This window comes from Cornus florida, unplaced genomic scaffold (assembly GCF_030987335.1).
Source record: "Cornus florida cultivar Cherokee Brave unplaced genomic scaffold, ASM3098733v1 CherokeeBrave_3.0.0_Hap2_Chr11, whole genome shotgun sequence".
Lineage (NCBI taxonomy): Eukaryota > Viridiplantae > Streptophyta > Magnoliopsida > Cornales > Cornaceae > Cornus > Cornus florida.
In genome coordinates, this window is record NW_026775581.1 from 38,114,125 (window position 1) to 38,135,428 (window position 21,304).

Below are 21,304 nucleotides of genomic sequence, written 5' to 3' on the forward strand. Positions count from 1 at the left end.
GGAAATAAATTCCGTTCTTCACATGGTTAAATAGAAAATGTGATTTTAGGGGGGGTTTCTTCTTCGTGTTTTTCCAGAAAATGTCTTCTTGGTACCGGAAATCATTCACGAAGTTCAGCTTTCTATTTTCCCATTTAGCAGCTTTTTGGACCCTCTGGATCAATTTTCATGGAGGGGCATTTTGGGCATTTCAAAGTGCGTATTTTTTATTTTTCTCTCAAGTCACGTAGAAAACTCAATTTTGAGGGGGGTTTCTTCTTTGTGTTTTTTCCCGAAAATGTCATCTAGGGCCTCAAAATCCCATTTTTTCCGGAAAAACCCCTGCTGCCAGGTTTTTGGGTTACACCTTACTGCCCTCTTCACATGTAAACGGTTATGAGGAGTTTGGTAACCGGTTACATGTGCATGGACAGTGTTTTTGTCATGAATTTTGGCCTCCTAACCGGTTAGATGTTCTTGGTTGTCACTTTTTTGACCGTTTTGCCCCTTCTTCTTCCGTTAGCCATATCTTCTTCATCCGAACTCCGAATCAAGTGATTCTTGAGTCTAAATTCATTAATTTTTGGTTGTCTTTCCAATGGTGTGCTAGGTGGCACCCACTTTTAAGCTAGAAATGATGTTTTTTCCCCTAAGTTCATTCTTGTTCGTTTTTGAAACGTTGTTTCTGCATTTGATTCCTTTGGGTTCCGTGACCTCGTTGAGGGTCACATTGGCGTCTTAGAGTCATGTTGTATCTCTAGAGACTATTTTTTGTCTTTTGCTTTCGCATTTCGGATCCATTATCGGGTCATTTTTCTATTCATCACTGACGCACCGGGTTGAAAAACTTGGGCCATCACACCTTTGTCTTTCTCTTCCTCAGCAAAACCATACCTCTTAGGCTTGTCACTGAACTTGCCCTTCTTCTTCAGTTTGTTGGTGGTAGTAGAGTCAGACTTTTCAATCTGTAAGTCTACCAGGCTGTCTGATGCAACTATAGCAAAAAAGAGGTCAATCACACCGCTCCTCCTTAACTCGATTTGTGCCCATGATTGCAAGCCTGTTATAAAATTAAACAATTTGTCCCCCTTGGACATATTTTTGATATTCAGCATCAAAGATATGAACTCTTTCACATATTCACGCACTGTACCCGTATGCTTGAGTCTCCTCAATGACTCCCGAACCACCCAGCCAGAATTTGCTTAGGGAAAGTTACCAACACTTCCCACTCATACAAGCCACGAGCCATCTGGAGTCAAGCCCACAAGTCCGAACCTAAATGTAGATGTCTCTGAGTGCACGGCGTGCCAAGCCATGCACGCCGGTGTGCATGTCTGAGTGTGAACCCGGATGCACGCCCCTAAGTGCGCTGCTGCACGCCGGTGTGCATGCTGGTGCTCATCAATGTGTGCCATGCTTGAATACCTATGTGCACGTGGCTGCACGCCCACGCGCACAAACCAACTCTAACCACCTGTATGTTGGTCTTTCAGATTTGTGCCACATGTATGGGAAGTTACTCAACACACCCCCACTCCCCATAATATATGCATATGAGTGGGAAGTGTTAGTAACTTCTCCCAACCAACTAAGCCCACTTAGTGGGAAGTGTAACTTCCCCCAACCAACTGAGCCCACTTAGTGGGAAGTGTTAGTAACTTCCCCCTAACCAACTAAGCCCACTTAGTGGGAAGTGTAATTTCCCCCAACCACCTGAGCCCACTTAGCCATCTTCTGTAACCATAAGCCATGTTTGAGTCCCCTGAGCCAACCTTGCACGCTGAGCCTTGCCTACATCTACTGCCATATGCCCATGTCCCTGACTTGACTATGCCACATGTCCATGACTTATGTGGTCCATGCTTTAAGCAACATCTGAGCCAACCTTGTGAACTTAGCCCATACCAAGCCCACTAATCTGCACTTGTCAACTACATATGTAGTGTTGGCACACTTAATGGGTGCCAACATGACCCTAGGTGGATGGGGGTGTCATCCACCATTTTAGTGGGTAGTTGTGGGTGGATGGGGGTGTCATCCACCACTCAACTACTAGCTTGTTGGCACACTCTGCTCATGCCACTTGTCCACAGGAAGTTACACATTATTTGCCACCTCCTATATATCAGCATAGTGGAAGAAAATCGACTCTAACCACCTGTGTATTGACGCCTCGGATCTGTGCCACATACATGGGAAGTTACTCAGCACACCCCCACTCCCTATAATATATGCACATGAGTGGGAAGTGTCAGTAACTTCCCCGAACCAACTGAGCCCACTTAGTGGAAAGTGTTAGTAACTTCCCCCAATTAACTGAGCCCACTTAGTGGGAAATGTAACTTCCCCCAACCAACTGAGCCCACTTAATGGGAAGTGTTAGTAACTTCCCCTCAACCAACTAAGCCCACTTAGTGGGAAGTGTAATTTCCCCCAACCAACTAAGCCCACTTAGCCAACTTCTGTAACCATAAGCCATATCTGAATCCCCTGAGCCAACCTTGCACGTTGAGCCTTGCCTACGCCCACTGCCTTATGCCCATGTCCCTAACTTGACTATTCCACACGTCCATGACTTGTGTGATCCATGCTTTAAGCAACATCTGAGCCAACCTTGTGAACTTAACCTATGTCAAACCCACTAATCTACACCCACATATAAATGTCTAAAAGTGTACGACATCCAAATTGAGTGCCGTCTACGCCAACCATCTTCTATAGACTCAAGGTACCTCCCATAAAGATCTCGAGCCAAAACTCTAAGCTTCACTTTTTCGCCATATTTATGAAAATGACACTGGGCACCCCCAGTGCACGCTGACAGCATCCCATGGCTGTCAGGGGGCTTCGATTGACTTACCACACAAGATAAGAAGAAGTCCATAAAAGATGATGTTTACTCATGTCAAAGCGCTGATTTTCCTTAAGACTATACTAGGGGGGTCTGTTGAGCACATCAGTTGGGCTATGGCATGGCTTGTTTAGAAGGCTTATCCAACGTGTATGGGCACATGTTGCACCACTACGAGATAGTTGCACAAGAGGGCAAAAGAGGGGAGCATCCAAACTAATGAATGGCTTGATGGGCATGCGGGCAGGCGTCCAGCATGGTGTGCGCGTGGGCGTGCAGCCACGTGCACACAGGCGTTCATCATGGCCGGTGGTAATGCTACAGAAGCTCTGAGAGATCGTGTGACTCGTTTGGAGGCCTTGGTGGGTGCTCCACAATCTGACAATGTTGCTGCCTTGACGGAGTAGATGGAATTATTTGTAGTTGAATTGCAGACAATACGATCGATGCTTGAAGAGTTTGTGGGGGAGACAAACTCGAAGATGCAGATTATGACAGATGATGTGATGTCCATGACAGACCTCTTCAAAGAACATGTAAAGGATTTGGAGGGCGAGGTGGCTCTGTTGAAAAGGGCCATGCACAATTAGACTGTTGTAGGTGAGAAGCCATCATCTTCCAAAATCAAAATTTCAGAACCATAGTCATTCGGGGCAAGAGAAGTGCTAAAGATCCGGAGAATTTCTTATGGGATATGGAGCAATATTTTCGAGCAGCCCACATTCCAGAAAATGACAAGGTAACTATTACCAGTATGTATTTGTCTGGTGATGCTAAATTATGGTGGCGAACTCGAGTGGAGGACGAGTTACGCCCAAAAATTACTGTATTTACAGAGTTAAGGAAAGAACTGAAGGAGCAGTTTCTTCCAGCAAATTCTGGCTAAGTGGGCTCAGTTGGTTGGGGAAAGTTACTTATGGTTACAGAAGATGGCTAAGTGGGCTCAGTTGGTTGGGAAAAGTTACTAACACTTCCTACTAATGTGCATATATTATGGATAGTGGGGGTGTGCTGAGTAACTTCCCACTCATATGCATATATTATGGGAAATGGGGATGTGCTGAGTAACTTCCCATGCATGTGGCACAGATCTAAGGGGACAACACACAGGTGGTTAGAGTTGGTTTCTTCAACTATGCTGATATATAGAAGGTGGCAGATAATATGCAACTTCCTGTGGACAAGTGGCATGAGCATAGCGTGCCAACAAGCTAGTAGTTGGGCTTATCAACTACATATGTAGTGTTGACACACTTAGTGGGTGCCAACATGACCCCAGGTGGATGGGGGTGTCATCCACCACTTTAGTGGGCGGTTTTGAGAGTTTGTAAATATATTGCTAATGTGGATTCTGTAGAGAGGGCAGATTGAAAGTGAGACACAAAGTTGTGTTGTGAGAGACTCTTGTATGCTTCTACAGGTTGAGGCCTTTCCTTATACTGTTTTGTGAATAATAGTAAAAGGTTGGAAGCCTTGTGCTTCTATAAATTCGTGAGTGTTATTGTCTTTACATTCTTGCAACTATACTTGTGTATGAGAGTGTTTTACTTACTGTGTGTTCTAGGCAGCAAGTGTGAGTTGGCTGAGCTAAGTTAGAAATTCAGAGAAAAGTTGTTCATATTTCTGGCTTAATGCCATCACAGGGCCACTATCTTGGAGCTAGCTAGTTTTGACAATACCCGCACGAATGGAAAGGCTATCAATTTTAGGTCAATATGTTTATATATGCCTCTACAATCAGACCTGTTCTTGGAAAGGCTATCAATTTTAGGTCAATATGTTTATACATGCCTCTACAATCAGACTCGTTCTTTCTTACCTATTTTATTATTATTATTTTAATTTCTTAATGTATATTATTATTTTAATTTTATATTATTAGGATTATATTATATGTTAAATTATATGACCCATGGTTATTTTCCCTTATTCATATTGATGTATCATTCATTATATTAAAATAATTGCAAAGTATTATTCAAAGGTATTCAATAATGAATTAATTATTGTTTCAAAGTGTAATGCAAAGTTATTGAATTGTCTTTGTATTTTTCTATATTCAACATGTGAAATTTCTACAGTAGATACAACTATCATTAAAAAATACAAATTTAACACCGTTAGGTTTTCTCTTGAAATAATACACTTACACCTTTTACCCTTATGGAGATTTCATAATTTTTTACTTTGAGAGGTAGAGTAAATACCATTATGTTACTATCCTTATATTATATTTAGTAGTGTTGAAATATTTTTAAAATATGAAACTAATTGAGGACAATTATGAATATATTTTATAAAAACATTATCACTTCACAATTAACTTAAATATTATTTTAGTTGAATTTTTAAAATTGCCCACCGAAATAAATTACAGATACACCTATATTTTTTCTATGGGAAAAACAGTTGAGATAAGAGGAAAAAAATAGAAATAAACATCACAATGTTGTTCATGGTGGTGTGCCATGAGGTTGACGGAGGTGATTCATGATGTCAATTTGTCTTTGGTGGTTCATGGTGTTTGGTTAATGAGAAAGTTAGGCGACAGAAGGTAAAGGAGACAAGAAAGTTAATGATTTTGGGCCACGTGACCCTGGATTATATTGGGTTTTGGAAAAAAAAATATGCCCTCGTTTTTATATGCTAACGAAACGGCAAAACCTCAATTATTTTATATTTAGTTCGGCCCAAACAAATACTAGTTAATCCAAACCCACAGTAAGTTGAAAGGTGTCCTAAAGAAAATAAGGACAAATTAGTCTTTTCAACTAAACTAAATAATCCAATCCATCACTAATCTTTTCTTGTCTTTTTTCCCTCACGCACGGATGATTAGAACACGGTGAGATAAAATTATAAGAAGCATTCTCGTTATCCCACTTTTCAGTGCAGATGTATATATAGAGAGAGAAAAAAAAAAAAGAAAAAAAAAAAGACATTTAGATTTGCACATAGAGAGAGAAACAAAGTGAGTAATGTTAGATCCAGCAAATGGGTTGCTACCTCCACCTTCATCTCCAACTATCTCCTCCGTTTCTTCCTCCGATCTCGACTCTGAGGTGACCCTTTTTCTCAAAAACTCCACAATCTGTTTAAATCTTATCTAAATTTTTCTTGGTAGTTTTGATTTTTTTTTTTGTTGCTTTGGATTTTGTTTACAGTCAACAGGTTCGTTTTTCCATGATCGAAGCACCACTTTGGGGACTCTGATGGGTGTTTCCTTCCCTGCAATCACGTTTCGAGATCCCTCACAGCATCGGCAAACCAATTTGATTTCCGCCGCCGTCACCGCCGACGCCGTCGGCGGCGGAGGGCGTCGGAAGAGCAAGAATTCGGCATTGGTGGCCGCGGCGGCGGAGAGGCGAAGGAGGTGGTGGAGGCTGTGCAGAGACGACGATGGGTTGAAGCGCTCGTCGTTGGGTGAGTTTCTGGAGGTGGAACGGAGGTTCGGAGATGGGGCGTTTTACGGTGTTACGGCAGAGCTTGAAGGTGTGGTGGAGCAGCCGAGGAATGGACGGCTGCTGTTTGCTGATGGGAGGGTCCTACCACCCGCGCAACCGGAGGATGGGTCATCAACGGCTGGTGCTCACTCTCGGTTCTCGGTTTCTCTAACCGGGATCTGTAGCGGCGGTGTAGGATAGAATTTGTGGTTTGTTTTTTTTTTTACTTTTCATGATTATTAGTATAACTCTCTCTGATTAAAGTTTATACATTAAACACTTTTGTTTGTGGGAAAAGTGTGTTGTCACTGTTGTGTTCTGAGTTGCTACTCATTTTCCTTTTGAATTTCATTTGCCAATAATTGAGATTCGAGATGTCTAATGACATTATTAAAGAACAATATTTGCTTTCTCTATTACACTATAATAGAATCACACATTTTATTTTTATTTTTAAATATAAAAATGGGTAAAGTAAAAAAAAAAAAAAAAAAAAATTAAAAAATATTCTTGGAGAATATTTGGTGCGAAATCACATTTTGTTACAAAAGACTTCATTTTTTCATTAAACGATTATTATGTGTTTTTTTTAATAGTAAATTACACTTAATTTAGTTATTTTTAAATAATTCATTTTTATGGTATATTCTTAATTAAATTTATATAAATTTATCTTTAATTTATAAAATTAATTGTTTAAATAAAAAACTTAATTAAAAATTTTTAAAATAATTTAAGTAATCTTTTTTTAATAAAGCATTTTTTTAATTCAATTGATTTATTAATTTTTCATGAATATATTATATGAAAAAAATATAATTTTTATAGTAAAAAAGTTTAAATGGAATAATAGGTCTTGTATATAGTTTTTGTGCAAAAGTTCAGAATTTTTTTTTTTTTTTTTTTTTTTTTTTTTGCACTTTACTTTATATAAAAAAATATAAACTTAAGAATTTTTACATAAAAAAAAATCATTACATTTTTTTAATTTAAAAATGACTGACACGTGTTACTTTGTTAATGTGCCATAGAAGAAGTGAGGAGGCAACGGAGTATTATTTACCGAAAGAACAGAGCCCAATTTGTTGTTTTTAATAGGCCACATGCTTATTGAGTGATTATTTTTGCCAAGGCCCAATAGCCCATTTTTTAAATTGATGGGCCTGTCTTTTACTATGTTATGTTGGGGCCTGAAAAAAACCATCAACTCGGAAAATCAAACCGGATCGAACCGAATCGGGCGATCAGTTCCATAGTAGTTCGGTCCGGTCACGGTTCTAAAAAAATAGAATCGTAAATTTTTGATTCGGTCCCGGATTAGGATTCTACAAGACCGGATCGGCCCAAACCAAACTTTTATAATATGTGTATGTGTGTGTGTGTGTGTGTGTGTATACACATATTTACTATTCTTAACTTTACAAGGGATTTTAGCACAACGGTCAAATGTGAACCAACATTCATCACTATCTGCTTTTTTTTATTTGCTTTTTGTTTTCCCTAATGTTTTGATTTTTGGGTACGTGCCAACATTCATCTACTATCTTTTCTTCTCCATCATCATTTTTTTTTTTTCACGCCGCCTCATTCACTTCATAGTTCTCATCGCCAAGGGATCCAGTTGTTGATCAATCTCTCTCACACAATTTTCGAAATTCGGTCATCGGTCATCGCCGTTGATCTTTTATCGCTGCCGTCGGTAATATCATTTCTCACACTTTCTCCCTTTCTCTCACACTTTCAGTTCACATGTATCTGGGTCTCACGGCGTGTTTGCACCTCAAACAAAACCAACAACGACAACGAACAAGTTTCCTAGTTTTTAATCACGAATTTATCATCCTTTTCATTTTTAGCAAAATTAAATTTTATTTTAATTTCTAGGGTTTAGCTTCTGGGTTTATTTCACCCACTTTCCCCTCTCTTTTTTCTCTCTCTCTACTTTAGTCTTGGATTCGGGAATGTGAATGCTTTTATTGTTATTTTTGTTATATATACAATTTAAGGGAAAAATATAAGGAAATAAAATTCAACTAGAACCGTGAAACCAAACCGAACCAAATCATTTTTTCATGGTTTGGGCTAGTTTGGTTCCATGGCTCAAATGGTTTGGTTTGGTTTCAGATTTTCTAGAATCGTATGGAGCGATTTGGTTCCAAAAATTCTCAAAACCGGACCGTGTGGACCCCTAATGTTACGTTAGGTTATTTATTTAGAGAAAGGATATTCGCACTCCACTTTTTTTCAATTACGCTCCACTTAATTTTTTTTAAAAAAAGAAAATAACAAGGTCCATGAACTCATTAATGCATGTTCCTTATTTTATAATACCACAACTACCCTTTATACAACTTTAACTCAAAATAAATAATTTATTCAATAGTGACTTTTTTGGTCCTATTAAAACAGATAATTTATTTAACAAAGTTAACTTATTTTCTGCCCTTCAAATGATGGTTACATTATTTTTTTTTGGTAATTTTGTATCAATCCTGTCAAAAGATATAGTTTATTCAATAGTGGGAATTTTTATTTCTTTTTTGGGTCTTATCAAAAGAGATAATTTATTCACAGATAATTTTTTTTGGATCCTCTTTTATTTTCATACCTTTTTTATGGATGTTGACAAAAGATATAATTTGTTCAATAAATATATCTTTTATAGTTTTTTTTATTTATATTTTTTGGCCCGGTCAAAAGAGAACTATTTAATACTTGTAATTTATTCAACATAAATAATTTTTATTCGGAATAACTTTTTTTTTTGTCCTGTAAAAGAAAATAATAATAGAGATAACTTTTTTTTTGTCCTGTAAAAAAAAAAAATAATAGAGATAACTTCATAACTTTTTTATGGATAATAGAGATAATTTTTTTTGGATACTCTTCTATTTTCATACCTTTTTTATGGATCTTGACAAAAGATATAATTTGTTCCATAAATATATCTTTTATAGTTTTTTTTATTTATATTTTTTGGCCTGGTCAAAAGAGAACTATTTAATACTTGGAATTTATTCAACATAAATAATTTTTATTTGGAATAACTTTTGTTTTGTCCTGTAAAAAAATAATAATAATAGAGATAACTTTTTTTTTTTTTTTTTTTTTTTTTTTTGTCTTTTCAAAAGAGACTCAAAATAATAAAGATTAGAGACAAAGAGAGAAAATCTGAAAGGACAGTTGTGTCATTTGAAAAATAATAATCATTTACTTGTAAACTTAGAGTTAGAATTGCCAATATATATATATATATATATTTAAGATGGAGTGCAAACATAGAAAGCGGAGTGTGAATATTGCCTCCCTTTATTTATTATATATATATATATATATATTTATTTATTTGGGCACACGGGACTTTTCCAACTAGGTCATTGGGGAATACCCCCTATTTAACTATTTACTTGATCATCCTAATATATTTGTTATTTTTTCTCCTTTTACTTTTCGCTTTTTTATCTTCTTCTTATTAGTATTATTATTATTAGTAGTAAATAAGTAAGCATTTTTTTTTTCAAAAATAAAAAATAAAAAATAAAAATAGCCGAATAGGACCATGGGTGATATAGGAAACCGGCCATTAATTTAACATTGCGGGCCCAAAGATGTAAGGGAGATTTTGTGGTATGCCTAATGAAATAAGCTAGAGCTGGACCTTGAAAATTGGTTTTTAATTTTATTTTTTATTTTTTGAGTAATCATTTTTTCTACAATCATATTATTTAAGGTAAAATGCAAGAAACCCCTCTAATTATTGGAAAACCTGCAACTAACCCCCTGAACTACTAAAGTTGTAGAAAACCCTATGAACTATACAGATTTTTTGTAGATCACCCCATTCGTCCAAGAGCCGGCGAGTTTTGACCGTTAAAATTAGTTACTTCATTTGAAATGACCATAATGCCTTAAAATCTCAAAAACCCAATTAAAATTTGACAACACGTCAAGGGTAAGTTTTGTCCTAACAAGGTTATTGTGACGACCCTGGATTTTATAAATCTAGCGTGTCCTGTGATGACCCAAAACGGATCCAAAATGCAGAAACAAACATAAACAAGTCTATAGAGATATACATCATCCCTAAGACACGAGAGTAGCCTTCTGAGGAGTCTCGTGACACAACGAAAGTAAAACCGGAGTTAGGGTTTCAAAACCCTCCAAGAAATGGATCAAGGGCAAAATGGTCATTCCAAACTGAAATGGGTGTCACCATGCACACCATTGGAAAGACAACGAAAAATGAACAAAGCTAGACTCAAGAATCACTTGATTCGGAGTCCGGACGGAAAAGATATGAAAATGGAACAAAGAGGCATCCTCCGATTAAGAGATACCATGTACCTATCTCACTAAAACTGTCATTACTCTCACTACGGTTGGGGTTTTTATGTGTGATTAGTACCATTGGAAAACTAACTTCAATCTCTTGAAGTTAGGCTTAAGAATGACCTGATTTGGATTAAAAACGAGTGAGATATGACCCTCTGAAGTTGGCTCAAGAAAGTTGTCCAATAAACTAAAAGGAAATCAAGCTTCAAGGAGGATCAGCAGGCTGACGGCAAGGATCAGCCAGCCGAAACTCCATCATCATCCGGCTGACGGCAAGGATCATCAGGCCGAAATGACCTGTTAAACATGCAAACTCACTGGAAAATGCCTACGAAGGCTATCAGCCAGCTGATGACTCTTGTCAGCTGACCGACGCAACAGACAGAAGCAAAATCTGTTGCTATCAAGTGTGGAAATGATGCTCGGTCCACACCGAAAGCTATACATGCATCCCAAGTGTCCCAAAACAAGTTTGAAAACATTCCATGGACTCATATAAACATCCACAACATGATAAACCAAGAGGAAACTTTAATTCATACCCCAATGCATGAATTTTGCATAAAAACTCATAAATCGCCCCCATGAAGTTCCAAAACCAAAATTTAAGAGTTTTGTGAGATGTGGACATGTACGCAAATGTAAAAAGACATTTAAGACACGTTCTAATAGCCCACGGCTTCAAAATACCCTCAATACAAAATATGACCTCTCAAACCTCAATTTTGCGTAAAATTGCCTAAAAAAGTGAAATACAACACCATGGCATATAAATGAAAATGAAATGGTGTTCGGCCCTTGGCCACACCTCATACATATCAAATGAGTCATAGTGAATATGCTTGTGCACACTTTGCACCACCCGATTTGGAAATAAACCCTTAAAGGCTCGGATTTACCTATTTTAGCCCAAAAGTGTAACATATGAAACTAAAATGTAAAACCTAAAACAAGATGGTGTTTGACCCTTGGCCACACCTCATATATGGTAAATGAATGCCAAATGATGAATTTCATACACAATGCACACTCCGTTGCAAAAATGACATATTAAAACCCTTGATTTTCATATTATTCACATTAAAGGCAAAATTCTACATTTATGAAAATACACGGATTTCAAATGAAGTTTGACCCTTGGCCACTTATCATATACATAAAATGAGTGTCAAAAAGTGTGCTTAGGCATACATTACAAGTCCAAGGCAAAAAATGACATTTTGACCTAACTATACCTTATAACTTTAAAAGTGAAAATCAAACATGCTAACACTTGCATGTGAACAACAATGCACTTAAAAGAACTTCAATCCATCGAAACGACCTAGGGATGTTATGCATCCCAAACCAAGACATCTGTACCTGAAAACAACCCGATAACTTTGGGGTGAGTAAACAAGTTACTCGTAGGGAATGAACATGCATAAATCTAACTTTTTACAAGGTTATTACATTAACATGAAACAATTCAAAAGGATCATGCTACCTAATGTCTATGTCATAAGTGAGACTTAGGGATCATCCTAAGCTATTCATCCAATTGAAAAGAATAACGGCATACAAGTATACATGCTCAAGTACACTAAACCGTATTAAAACATGACACATGACATACAAGCATATATGTTCAAGTACTTTAAACCATGTTAAACAAGATAAGCAATATCTAATATACATACACAAGTATTCGATATATATATAGAGTACTCATAAATTAAATATACAAACACAAGTATATTAAGCTAAATGAAATACGCATAAGACAAGTATACACGGCATAAGTATACTAAATAAAATTTAACTCACATAGCAAGTATACAAGTTCAAGTATACTAAATAGGATTTAAATACCCAAAGTAAGCATCAATTCTCAAGCTACAAGTAATCTATGATTAACAACTTGAAATTAAATGCGAAATCAAATAGTGGAAAGACTAAGACATGCGGTCGCTAGACCAAGCAAGTATATTTGGGTAATTACGACCCACAAGGTACCACCTAGTGCGCACTTATGACTTAGAAGACTCTTGTCCCCGTATTAGAGCCAAACCCTAGCCATCATATAAATTATGTCCTCACAAGCTTTCCAAAATCAATAAGTTCAAAACTTATATAAAATTAAATGCAAGTTACGACATTCCATGCATAAGTAAGGTTGAATCCACACAAACCATGTTCTAAAATTTAAGTCTAAATAACATATGACATATCATGTCCTCAATATGTAATTTATATACAAAGTAAGAATATTTTACAACAATTGAGCCATATTACCATCCTAAGCCACAAGTACTAAATAAGTTTCAATTTAGTAACTAGCTTTCAAGGTAAACAATTGTAATATTCTAACAAGCTATATACCTACACAAGATATATTTAAACAAGTTATGCTTTATTTTTAAATTAAATAACTATTTTCTTTCAAAAAAACACACTTTCGGTCGAAAGAAAGCTTCTAGGGCTTTTGACGTCGGTGAACTTTGAGGTTAACTTGGGATTGGAGTGCACATGATGAGGGAGGAGAGCTCCTCCTCCATGCCGCCGATGGGGGTGGTGAATCCCCATGTAGTCACTCCTAAGAAAACCTCATGGACTAGTTTTTTGCAATCCACCACAACCCAGATGCAGAAATTGCCTTATGTGGAAGAGAGCAGACACGCAGATGTAATCCAAATCCCTGATGATGAAATCCAAGAGGAAGTGGAGTATTGGAAGTTTTTGGTGGTGGGGTATTTGATTGGAAAACGACCTTATTTTCCCCATTTTGATGAGTTCTTGCATAGAGTATGGAAAAGCTTTGGCAATTTCAATCTGGTTTCCCTGCCAGATGGGTTTTTCATAGCCCGATTTGAGAATGAGGAGGTTGTAAATTCAATTTTGCAGAAAATTCATACTTATCAAGGGCGGCCAATGATTTTGAAAAAATGGGATAAGAATGTTAACCTTGAAAGAGAAGTTTTGGGTTCGTTACCTGTGTGGATTAGGTTAGTTGGTCTGCCTATGCACTGTAGAAGCTCAATGACTATTGCTAGGGTTTGCTCCAAATTTTCCAATCCTCTGTTCCCTAATGAAATGTCATTATCTAGGAAGAGAGGAGGAGATTGATGTGTTTGAAGAGATACCTGAAGAAGTGAAAATCAATGTCCATGGTGTTGAATGTGCCATTAGAGTGGAATGTGATTGGAGACCTAGGATGTGCAAGCAATGCAAGGGGTATGACCACTCTGAAAATAAGTGTCCATTGCAGTTACCAAAGAGGAAAGTTTCTACTGAATGGGTAGTCAAGCAGAAGGGTAAGTTTGTGTCAGTGCAGAACCCAGTTGAAGAAGTGGAGACCAAGTTAGAGCAACAGAATGATAAGAGAATCGAGAATGATAAAGTTGAGTCTAATCAAATGATGGTGTATGAAAAACTAGATAATGTACCTCCAGTGGAAGTCAGGGATATTATTCAGAAGACAGTTGTAGAGGGAGTTTACCCATTGGCAAGTCTGCCGCAGGGAGAAAATTTTCCAGCAAATGATGAATTGAATATCCTTAATAAATCAGTTTCTAATGAGATTATGAATGTGGGTTTGCTTATCTCAGATAAGGAGGATGAGGTTGTTGTTACACATTTTTATTCTACTAACCTTGTTTCCAGTCCAAAGGAGGAGGGACTTAAAGTTGGGGAGCAGTCTGGAACTATTCAAGTTATGTCCAAAAAGCAGATTAAGAAGAAGAATAAGAAGTTTGAAATTGACACAGAAAATTTTAGACTCACTAGAGGGATGGTAGCTGCTAATCCACCAGACCTTTTAAACAAATGATAGGTCTTTGGAATGTAAGGGGGCTCAATAGGAATCAAATGCAGGTGGAAGTTAAAAAGTGGTTGAGCAAATTCCCTTTATCTTCGGTTGGTTTGGTTGAAACTAGAGTGTAGGAGTTTAGGTTTCAACCTATTTCTCAGAATCTCAGATATGATTGGAGATGGATTAACAACTACAGTGCTCATCATGGGGGAAGGATATGGTGTGGTTGGAATCCTCTAGTGTTTGATGTCCAGACTCATGATATTAGGGCTCAAGTTATACTACTAGAGGTTACAATTCGAGTTAAAGGAGTGAAGTTTTTTGTAGCTATTGTATATGCTGCTAATACAGTGGTTGAAATAAGACAGTTGTGGAGTGATGTGTTAAATTTTTATCAGATTGTTCATGGGGCTTGGATTTTAATTGGTGATTGGAATATTGTGAGGTATAATCATGAAAAGAAGGGGGGGAAAGATCATCCTCCTGGGGTTCTCAGAGAATTTAACCATTTAATTGATGTTCTAGGTATTGCTGATATACCAGTTTTGAATGGAAGTCACACTTGGTGTAATAATTAGTTTGGTAGGTATAGGATTTATGGCCAATTGGATAGAGCTCTTATGAATGATGCTTGACATAACTCTTTTCCTGTATCTCAAGTATTTTTAACCCCTCATTTAATTTCTGATCACTGGGGATTGTGTGTGCAATGTCAAGATAAAATTGCTTCAGGCCCTAAACCATTCAGATTTCTTCAAGTGTGGAATACTCAACCTGCAATTTCTCAAGTGGTGGAAGAGGCTTGGAAGAGGAAAGTTAAAGGAAGACCAATTCAGATTTTGTGGCAGAAATTGAAGATTACAAAGGTTGCTGTTAAAAATTGGAATACAATGAAGTTTGGTTATGTGTTTGAGGGTGTTTGCAAAGCTAGAAGTAATCTTGAGGCCTGCCAAATGGAAGTTCAGTAAAATCCAATGGATGTTGAGAGTATCCAGAAGGAATTCAATGCTAGGATGGAATTTGAATCTGCTTTAACCAATGAGGCTGTGATCCTTGCTCAGAAGGCTAGAATTAAATGGGTTAAAGACCTTGACAGAAATTCAAAGTTCTTTTACCAAAAGATCAAGCAACATAGAGCATGTAATAATATCACAGTGTTGGAGGATGGGGATGGAGTAATCACTCATGACTCAAATATTATTCGGGAGAGGTTGATTGACTATTTTAGGGAGCCATTTACAGAACTTGATTGTGCTGATATCCATGTATCAGAAAATTTTATTAGGAAGAAACTATCAGTGGAAGATGCTACTGCCCTTGAGGTTCTTATCACCAGGTTGGAGGTCAAGCAAATTGTATTTGGCATGGGAGCTGATAGAACCCCTAGACCTGATGGGTTTACATCGAGGTTTTATCAACAATACTGGAGAATTGTGGGTGAAGATGTCACTAATGCTGTACTTCAATTTTTTCAAAATCCAGGTTTGGGAAAAGGTATTAACAGCACCTTCATTACACTTATACCAAAGAAGAAAGAAGCTACTAAAGTTGGGGAGTTTAGACCTATTTTTCTATGCAATGTTTTGTATAAAATTATCACTAAGATTCTTGTAGTTAGATTAAGTGAGTCTCTTGGAAATTTGGTGGGACAAGAACAAAATGCTTTCATTAAGGGAAGGAAAATCCAAGATAACATAATTTTGGCACATGAATTGCTGAAAGGGTTTGGTCACAATCATACCAAACCAACCATTGCATGGAAGGTGGACATCAAAAAGGCCTATGATTCAGTTAAATGGGATTTTTTGATCCAGTTGTTGAACAAGTTCGGTTTTGGTAATAGATGGATTGGGTGGATAAAAGAATGTATCTTAACTGTTTGGTTCTCTTTGCTGATAAATGGAAGTCCTGCCGGGTATTTCAAATCAAGTAAGGGGTTGAGACAAGGTTGCCCCTTATCTCCTCTTCTTTTTGCCTTGGTTACAGCATACTTATTAGGAATGTTTGCTTTTGAAGTTAACAGAGGTAATTTAGTGATTTCCTGCCAGAAAGGCTGAGGTGCCTGTTTCACATCAACTCTTTGCAGATGATTTGTTGATTGTAGTTAGAGCTAACTTGGGCAGTGTTGTAACTTTGAAGAGGCTTATGAAACAATTTGAATGTACCTCTGGTTTGGGGGTTAATAAAGAAAAATTTGAAGTTTATTTAACTAGGACAGTAAAAAGAAACAAAACTGTACTTTCTATTCTGGGTTGCAAGCTGGGTAAACTTCCATTCAAGTACCTGGGACTTCCTATTTCTGACAAGGCTATTAAGATTAGAGATTGCAAACCTCTTATTGAGAAAGTGATTGCATCTACCACTACTTGGGTAGGGCTAAATCTTTCATTAGCTGGGAAAGTGGAGTTGGTGAGGGCAGTGATCACTCCTCTGGTGCATTACTAGGTTTCTGTTTTTTCTTTGCCGGCCACAGTGATCAATACCATAGAAAGAAGGACGAGAAACTTCATTTGGGGGCATGAGGATAATGTGAGAAAGCTTCATGGTTTAGGGTGGAAGAAAATTACTGCTCCTAAAGCTGAAGGTGGATTTGGTATTCGAAGATTAATGGACATCGACAAGGCTACAAAGTGTTCTCTTGCCTGGGATTTCCTGATTTCAAAAGACAGATTATGGGTGGCTTGGTTTAGAAATTGTTATGCTAGAAATATAGCTTATTAGCAAGCTGTGGTTTGTGATATTTATTCATCTACCTGGAAGAACATTGTTGCAGTCAGGGAGGTGATGTTGTTAGGATGCAGTTACAGAATTGGAGATGGCTCTTCCATAAAGCTGTTCTTAGATCCTGGTGTGAAGGCTTTCTATCCCAGAAATTTAGTTAAGGATGTTGAGAGCTTTGCATCCTGTGAAGGACACACCCCCAAGTTATTTAATTTCTAATAACAGTTGGGATGTGGATAAATTTACTGCTGATCTTCAGGAGTTGCTTCAGTTTTGCAGTTACTATAGTATTTTTGGAGGTTCAGACAAAGTGTTGTGGCAGAGGGCTGAGTTTACTTTCAGAGCTGCGTGGGAGGTTTGTAGGGTTACTATTCCAGAAGTTAATTGGTTTATTTTGTGTTGGAATGGGGGAAGACCTCATTAGTCAGTGCATGCAGTGTTAACACTTCAGGAAGGGATTTTAACTCATACCAATCTTCAAAGAAAGGGAGTTCAGTTAGCTTCTAGATGTGCCTTATGTTTGGGTAATGTGGAAAGCACTGAGCATATGTTCTGTCAGTGTGAATTTACAAAGCTGGTTTGGTATGGTTTGGGGGAGATTTTGAATTGGGATATTACGGGTTGGTTATCACTTGAGGGATTCAAGACAGTTTTGGTGCAGCAAGTGAAGATAAATTCTTTCCGGAACAAGTTGCTTCGAATGGTGTTTTCTGCCACTCTTTATTTCATTTGGAATGAAGGGAATCATAGGTTACATGATGAGGGTTCTAGAAATCATATGGTTTTAGTTAAATGTATTATTTGGGATGTTATGGATGTCTTGGGGGTATGCCTCCAGGATATCATAGGAACTTGAATGCTTTTGATTTCTAGGGTTTCTTTTGGTGTATCCCTCTATTTATGGGATATTGTGAGGGTACTCCTCGTGTGTAATTGTACTTTTACTTAAAAAATTTATAAAATTTTCGTTATTTAGGAAAAAAAAGAAAAGAAAAAAAGTCAATGATATTCTATATCATGTTAGGTCCAATTACCATTCAAGAGGCCACAAACACTAATTCTACATCTAATTAGTAATATGCTCACAAGGTAATTAAACATACTAAGTTTCAAGAAGTTATCAACCTAACACAAAAAGTCTCTAGATTTCAATCAATTCTAAATAGACTCAAATTAATATATGTTAAAGGATATAGCACGGTCTTCACATATATTATACCCAATATCAATTTAAGTGACTACAACACTTAAAATAAAATTAATTAAGCTAATTAATTAATTTTCTCTAGATTTTTAAACAACTCCAAATGTCCTCAAGTTAACATAGGTTAAAGAACTCACCAATGCCTACTTTAATATCACATTACAAGTTGATTTCATGCTTGTTTCAACTATGTGAATTAAACTTTAATAAAAGAAAATTATTAAATAAAATTTGCAATTCTTATTCAAATAATCCTAATTCAATATATGTTAACAAACATACCAATGCCTAATTTACTAGCATATCATAATTTAATTCTAAGTCGTATACCATCATGGGAATTAAATCTTAAACATAGAAAATAACTAAATTAAATTCTAAAACTTGGACAAAGGCATGCATACAAGTTGTATAAGCTATCAAAACATCAATACAACATTAATATGAACCTAAGACATCCCCTACCTCACTTTGAGATGAAATCTCAAATTCCCCACCGAAATGAAACCGCTCCAAATCCTTTGAAACTTCGGGGTTTTGTTGGGGACAACACGGTGATCATTAAACCCCAAGGGAGTCCTACCATAATCCTAACTTGGCTTCAAACCTGAACTCAAAAAATGGCCAAAACGGGATTCCAATCGGTTGGAATCGAAGGCCTCGTCAAGGCAAACAATAAATACTAAGGCATCACCACTTTTTAATAAAGGGAAGAAGTCCAAAAGAGGAGAGAGAAGGCGGCAGCCATTGGAGGAGCTTTGGCCAGCCAAGAGAGGGGAAAGAGATTAAAATATCTGATTTTTCATTTTAGAGACCCCTATTTATAGAAAAACCCTAAAAGTGCCCCAAACGGGTCTCGTCGAGTCTGAAAAAGTTGAATTTGAGCAGACGTACTCAAATAGCAAAACACCATGAATGAAAAAGAACTGAAATGATAAAAAATGATCAACGAAAGAAACATCGTCGAAAATCGAGTCCCAAGCAGAGAGATATGCCCCAAACAAGTTTAGCGGCAACCAGGGTCAAAAACCCGAAAACTGGAGGGATTGACCGCTAGACAATTCTAAGAGTACATGACTTGATGAAAAGTGAAAATGAATCCCGTACAAGAATTCAAGACCCAAGGAGACACTTTGCAATTAACTTTCATTAATTACATAAAGGCCCCTACACAAAAGGATAACTGCGTAAGTGACCCAGAAGGAAAATATCTTCCAAAAGATATTTTCTTAAAAACCCTTGAAATAAATATCTTCAAAAGATATTTACGAAAAATGCCCTAAGAAACATAAATGTTTTTAAAGAATCCTTTCATCCACGCCCTTGTGGGAAAAGGAAACAACCGGCGAGCTTCTCTCTAAAAGTAAAGTTATGCCTTTCAAGGAAATAAAACTACGTGAAGTCAAAAATCAACTCCGACCACGAAGAGTAAGGTTATGTGAAAGGAAATTTCAACGAAAAAAATTAATCCGTAAAAATGAAAAAAAAAAAAGGAAAGGAAGGAAAATGACCGAGTCATTACAGTTATCGCCTCTCTCTATCACACAATAGACCCAACCCTAAACCCCATTTTCTTGAATTTACATCAACAAATACTATTACGCAGCTCTACAACTCCTCCATGAAACCCAAACTGGAAATGAAACTTACAGGCTTCCAATAGCGTGACTTACTCATATTTCTCTACATACAACCTTTACTGAAATGCAACTGTGTAGATAAACCCGATTGCTGCGAATATGGTGGTTGGAGTTTGGTGGTTATAGATTTTTCCTTACCCAAAAAAATTAAGGATTGTTAGGTATGTTGTTAACTCGGGTCAAATTTAACTTAATCAAGAACTCTCTCCGACAACTACTGTATGTGCCACCATCCAGTCTGTGATCTTGTACATATCATTGATTGTCCCCAATGATGACACACTTTAACAGGCTTGTTAGCCGCCATGGCAGTCTAGTCGCGAATGGTGGCGAGCAATTTTTCATTGACAGCGTTGAGGAAATTAGTAGAGGCATCGATAGAATGTGTGTTAGATTTCGTCTTGAGATTGGTTGCAAAAATAGAAAGATGGAAAAGAGGTAGAGAGAAAAGACACGTAACACCCACAACCACCACCTCAGACCATCAGAACGGCCGCCACTGCAAATCGTTGACCACCACATCTACATAACAAAACCATCACAGCCAAATTGGCGTTACCACCAAATCTGCATAACAAAACCCATAGCCAAATTAGTGTAACCACCACCATTCCACCTCCACAACCACCAATAATAATAATATATTTTGGCAAACTAACCACTGCTGCCATCCTCACCCCACAACCTTTGCCACTATCCCTATAAACATCACCACCAAAACTCCCTCGCAGATAATGAATCCCATAACCGATAGTTAGGAAAGAGAATGAATCATTGATATTTAACATATGTGTGTTAGTGATTTTGTGGTACAATAGTTTGGCCGAGTTAGGGTTGTAGATGATAGGTGGTACAGTGGTACAGTGTGTTTGAGTTTTTGGGTCTAGTTAAAAAAGATGACAACCTTATCTTTTTAGTTCCATTAGTTGTTGAAATTTTCTTTGCCACGTCAGTAAATTAAAGATGACAACATTTGAAACTACGTCATTTTATAGTAAGAGCGAAACTATCTTTTACGTTTTTTGGTGACTTGATGAGATAAATTGCAACAAAATAATAGTTAGGGGGGGGGGGGGGGTTTCCAATAGGGGTTTCTTGCATTTTACCCTATAATTTATTACATAATGTCTAAGAATGGCACTTGGTCCTCACTCATGGAGTGTTTATGCGAGTTGAATGTAAAGTTTCAAGTGATAGAAATGGGTAATATAAGATAAAAAAAAAAAGAATGAAGCTTTTATCAAATCCAAATATTTTTTTCCCTCCCGTTGGGTAGTGTGAAGCCTGATAGATACTATACACCAAGGCCTAACTCCGCGTGGAAGATACAGATTGAGGATT

At 37.1% G+C, this 21,304-nt stretch overlaps 1 protein-coding gene across 1 annotated transcript; it reads left to right on the forward strand.

The window, feature by feature from the left end:
* The first annotated feature begins 5,667 nt into the window (after positions 1-5,667).
* LOC132285844 (uncharacterized protein At3g17950) lies at positions 5,668-6,573 on the forward strand. The gene is made up of 2 exons (XM_059788072.1): positions 5,668-5,895; positions 5,998-6,573. The coding sequence occupies exons 1-2, from the start codon at positions 5,812-5,814 to the stop codon at positions 6,475-6,477; spliced, it is 564 nt and encodes a 187-aa protein (XP_059644055.1). The 5' UTR covers positions 5,668-5,811; the 3' UTR covers positions 6,478-6,573.
* The last annotated feature ends 14,731 nt before the right edge of the window (positions 6,574-21,304 follow it).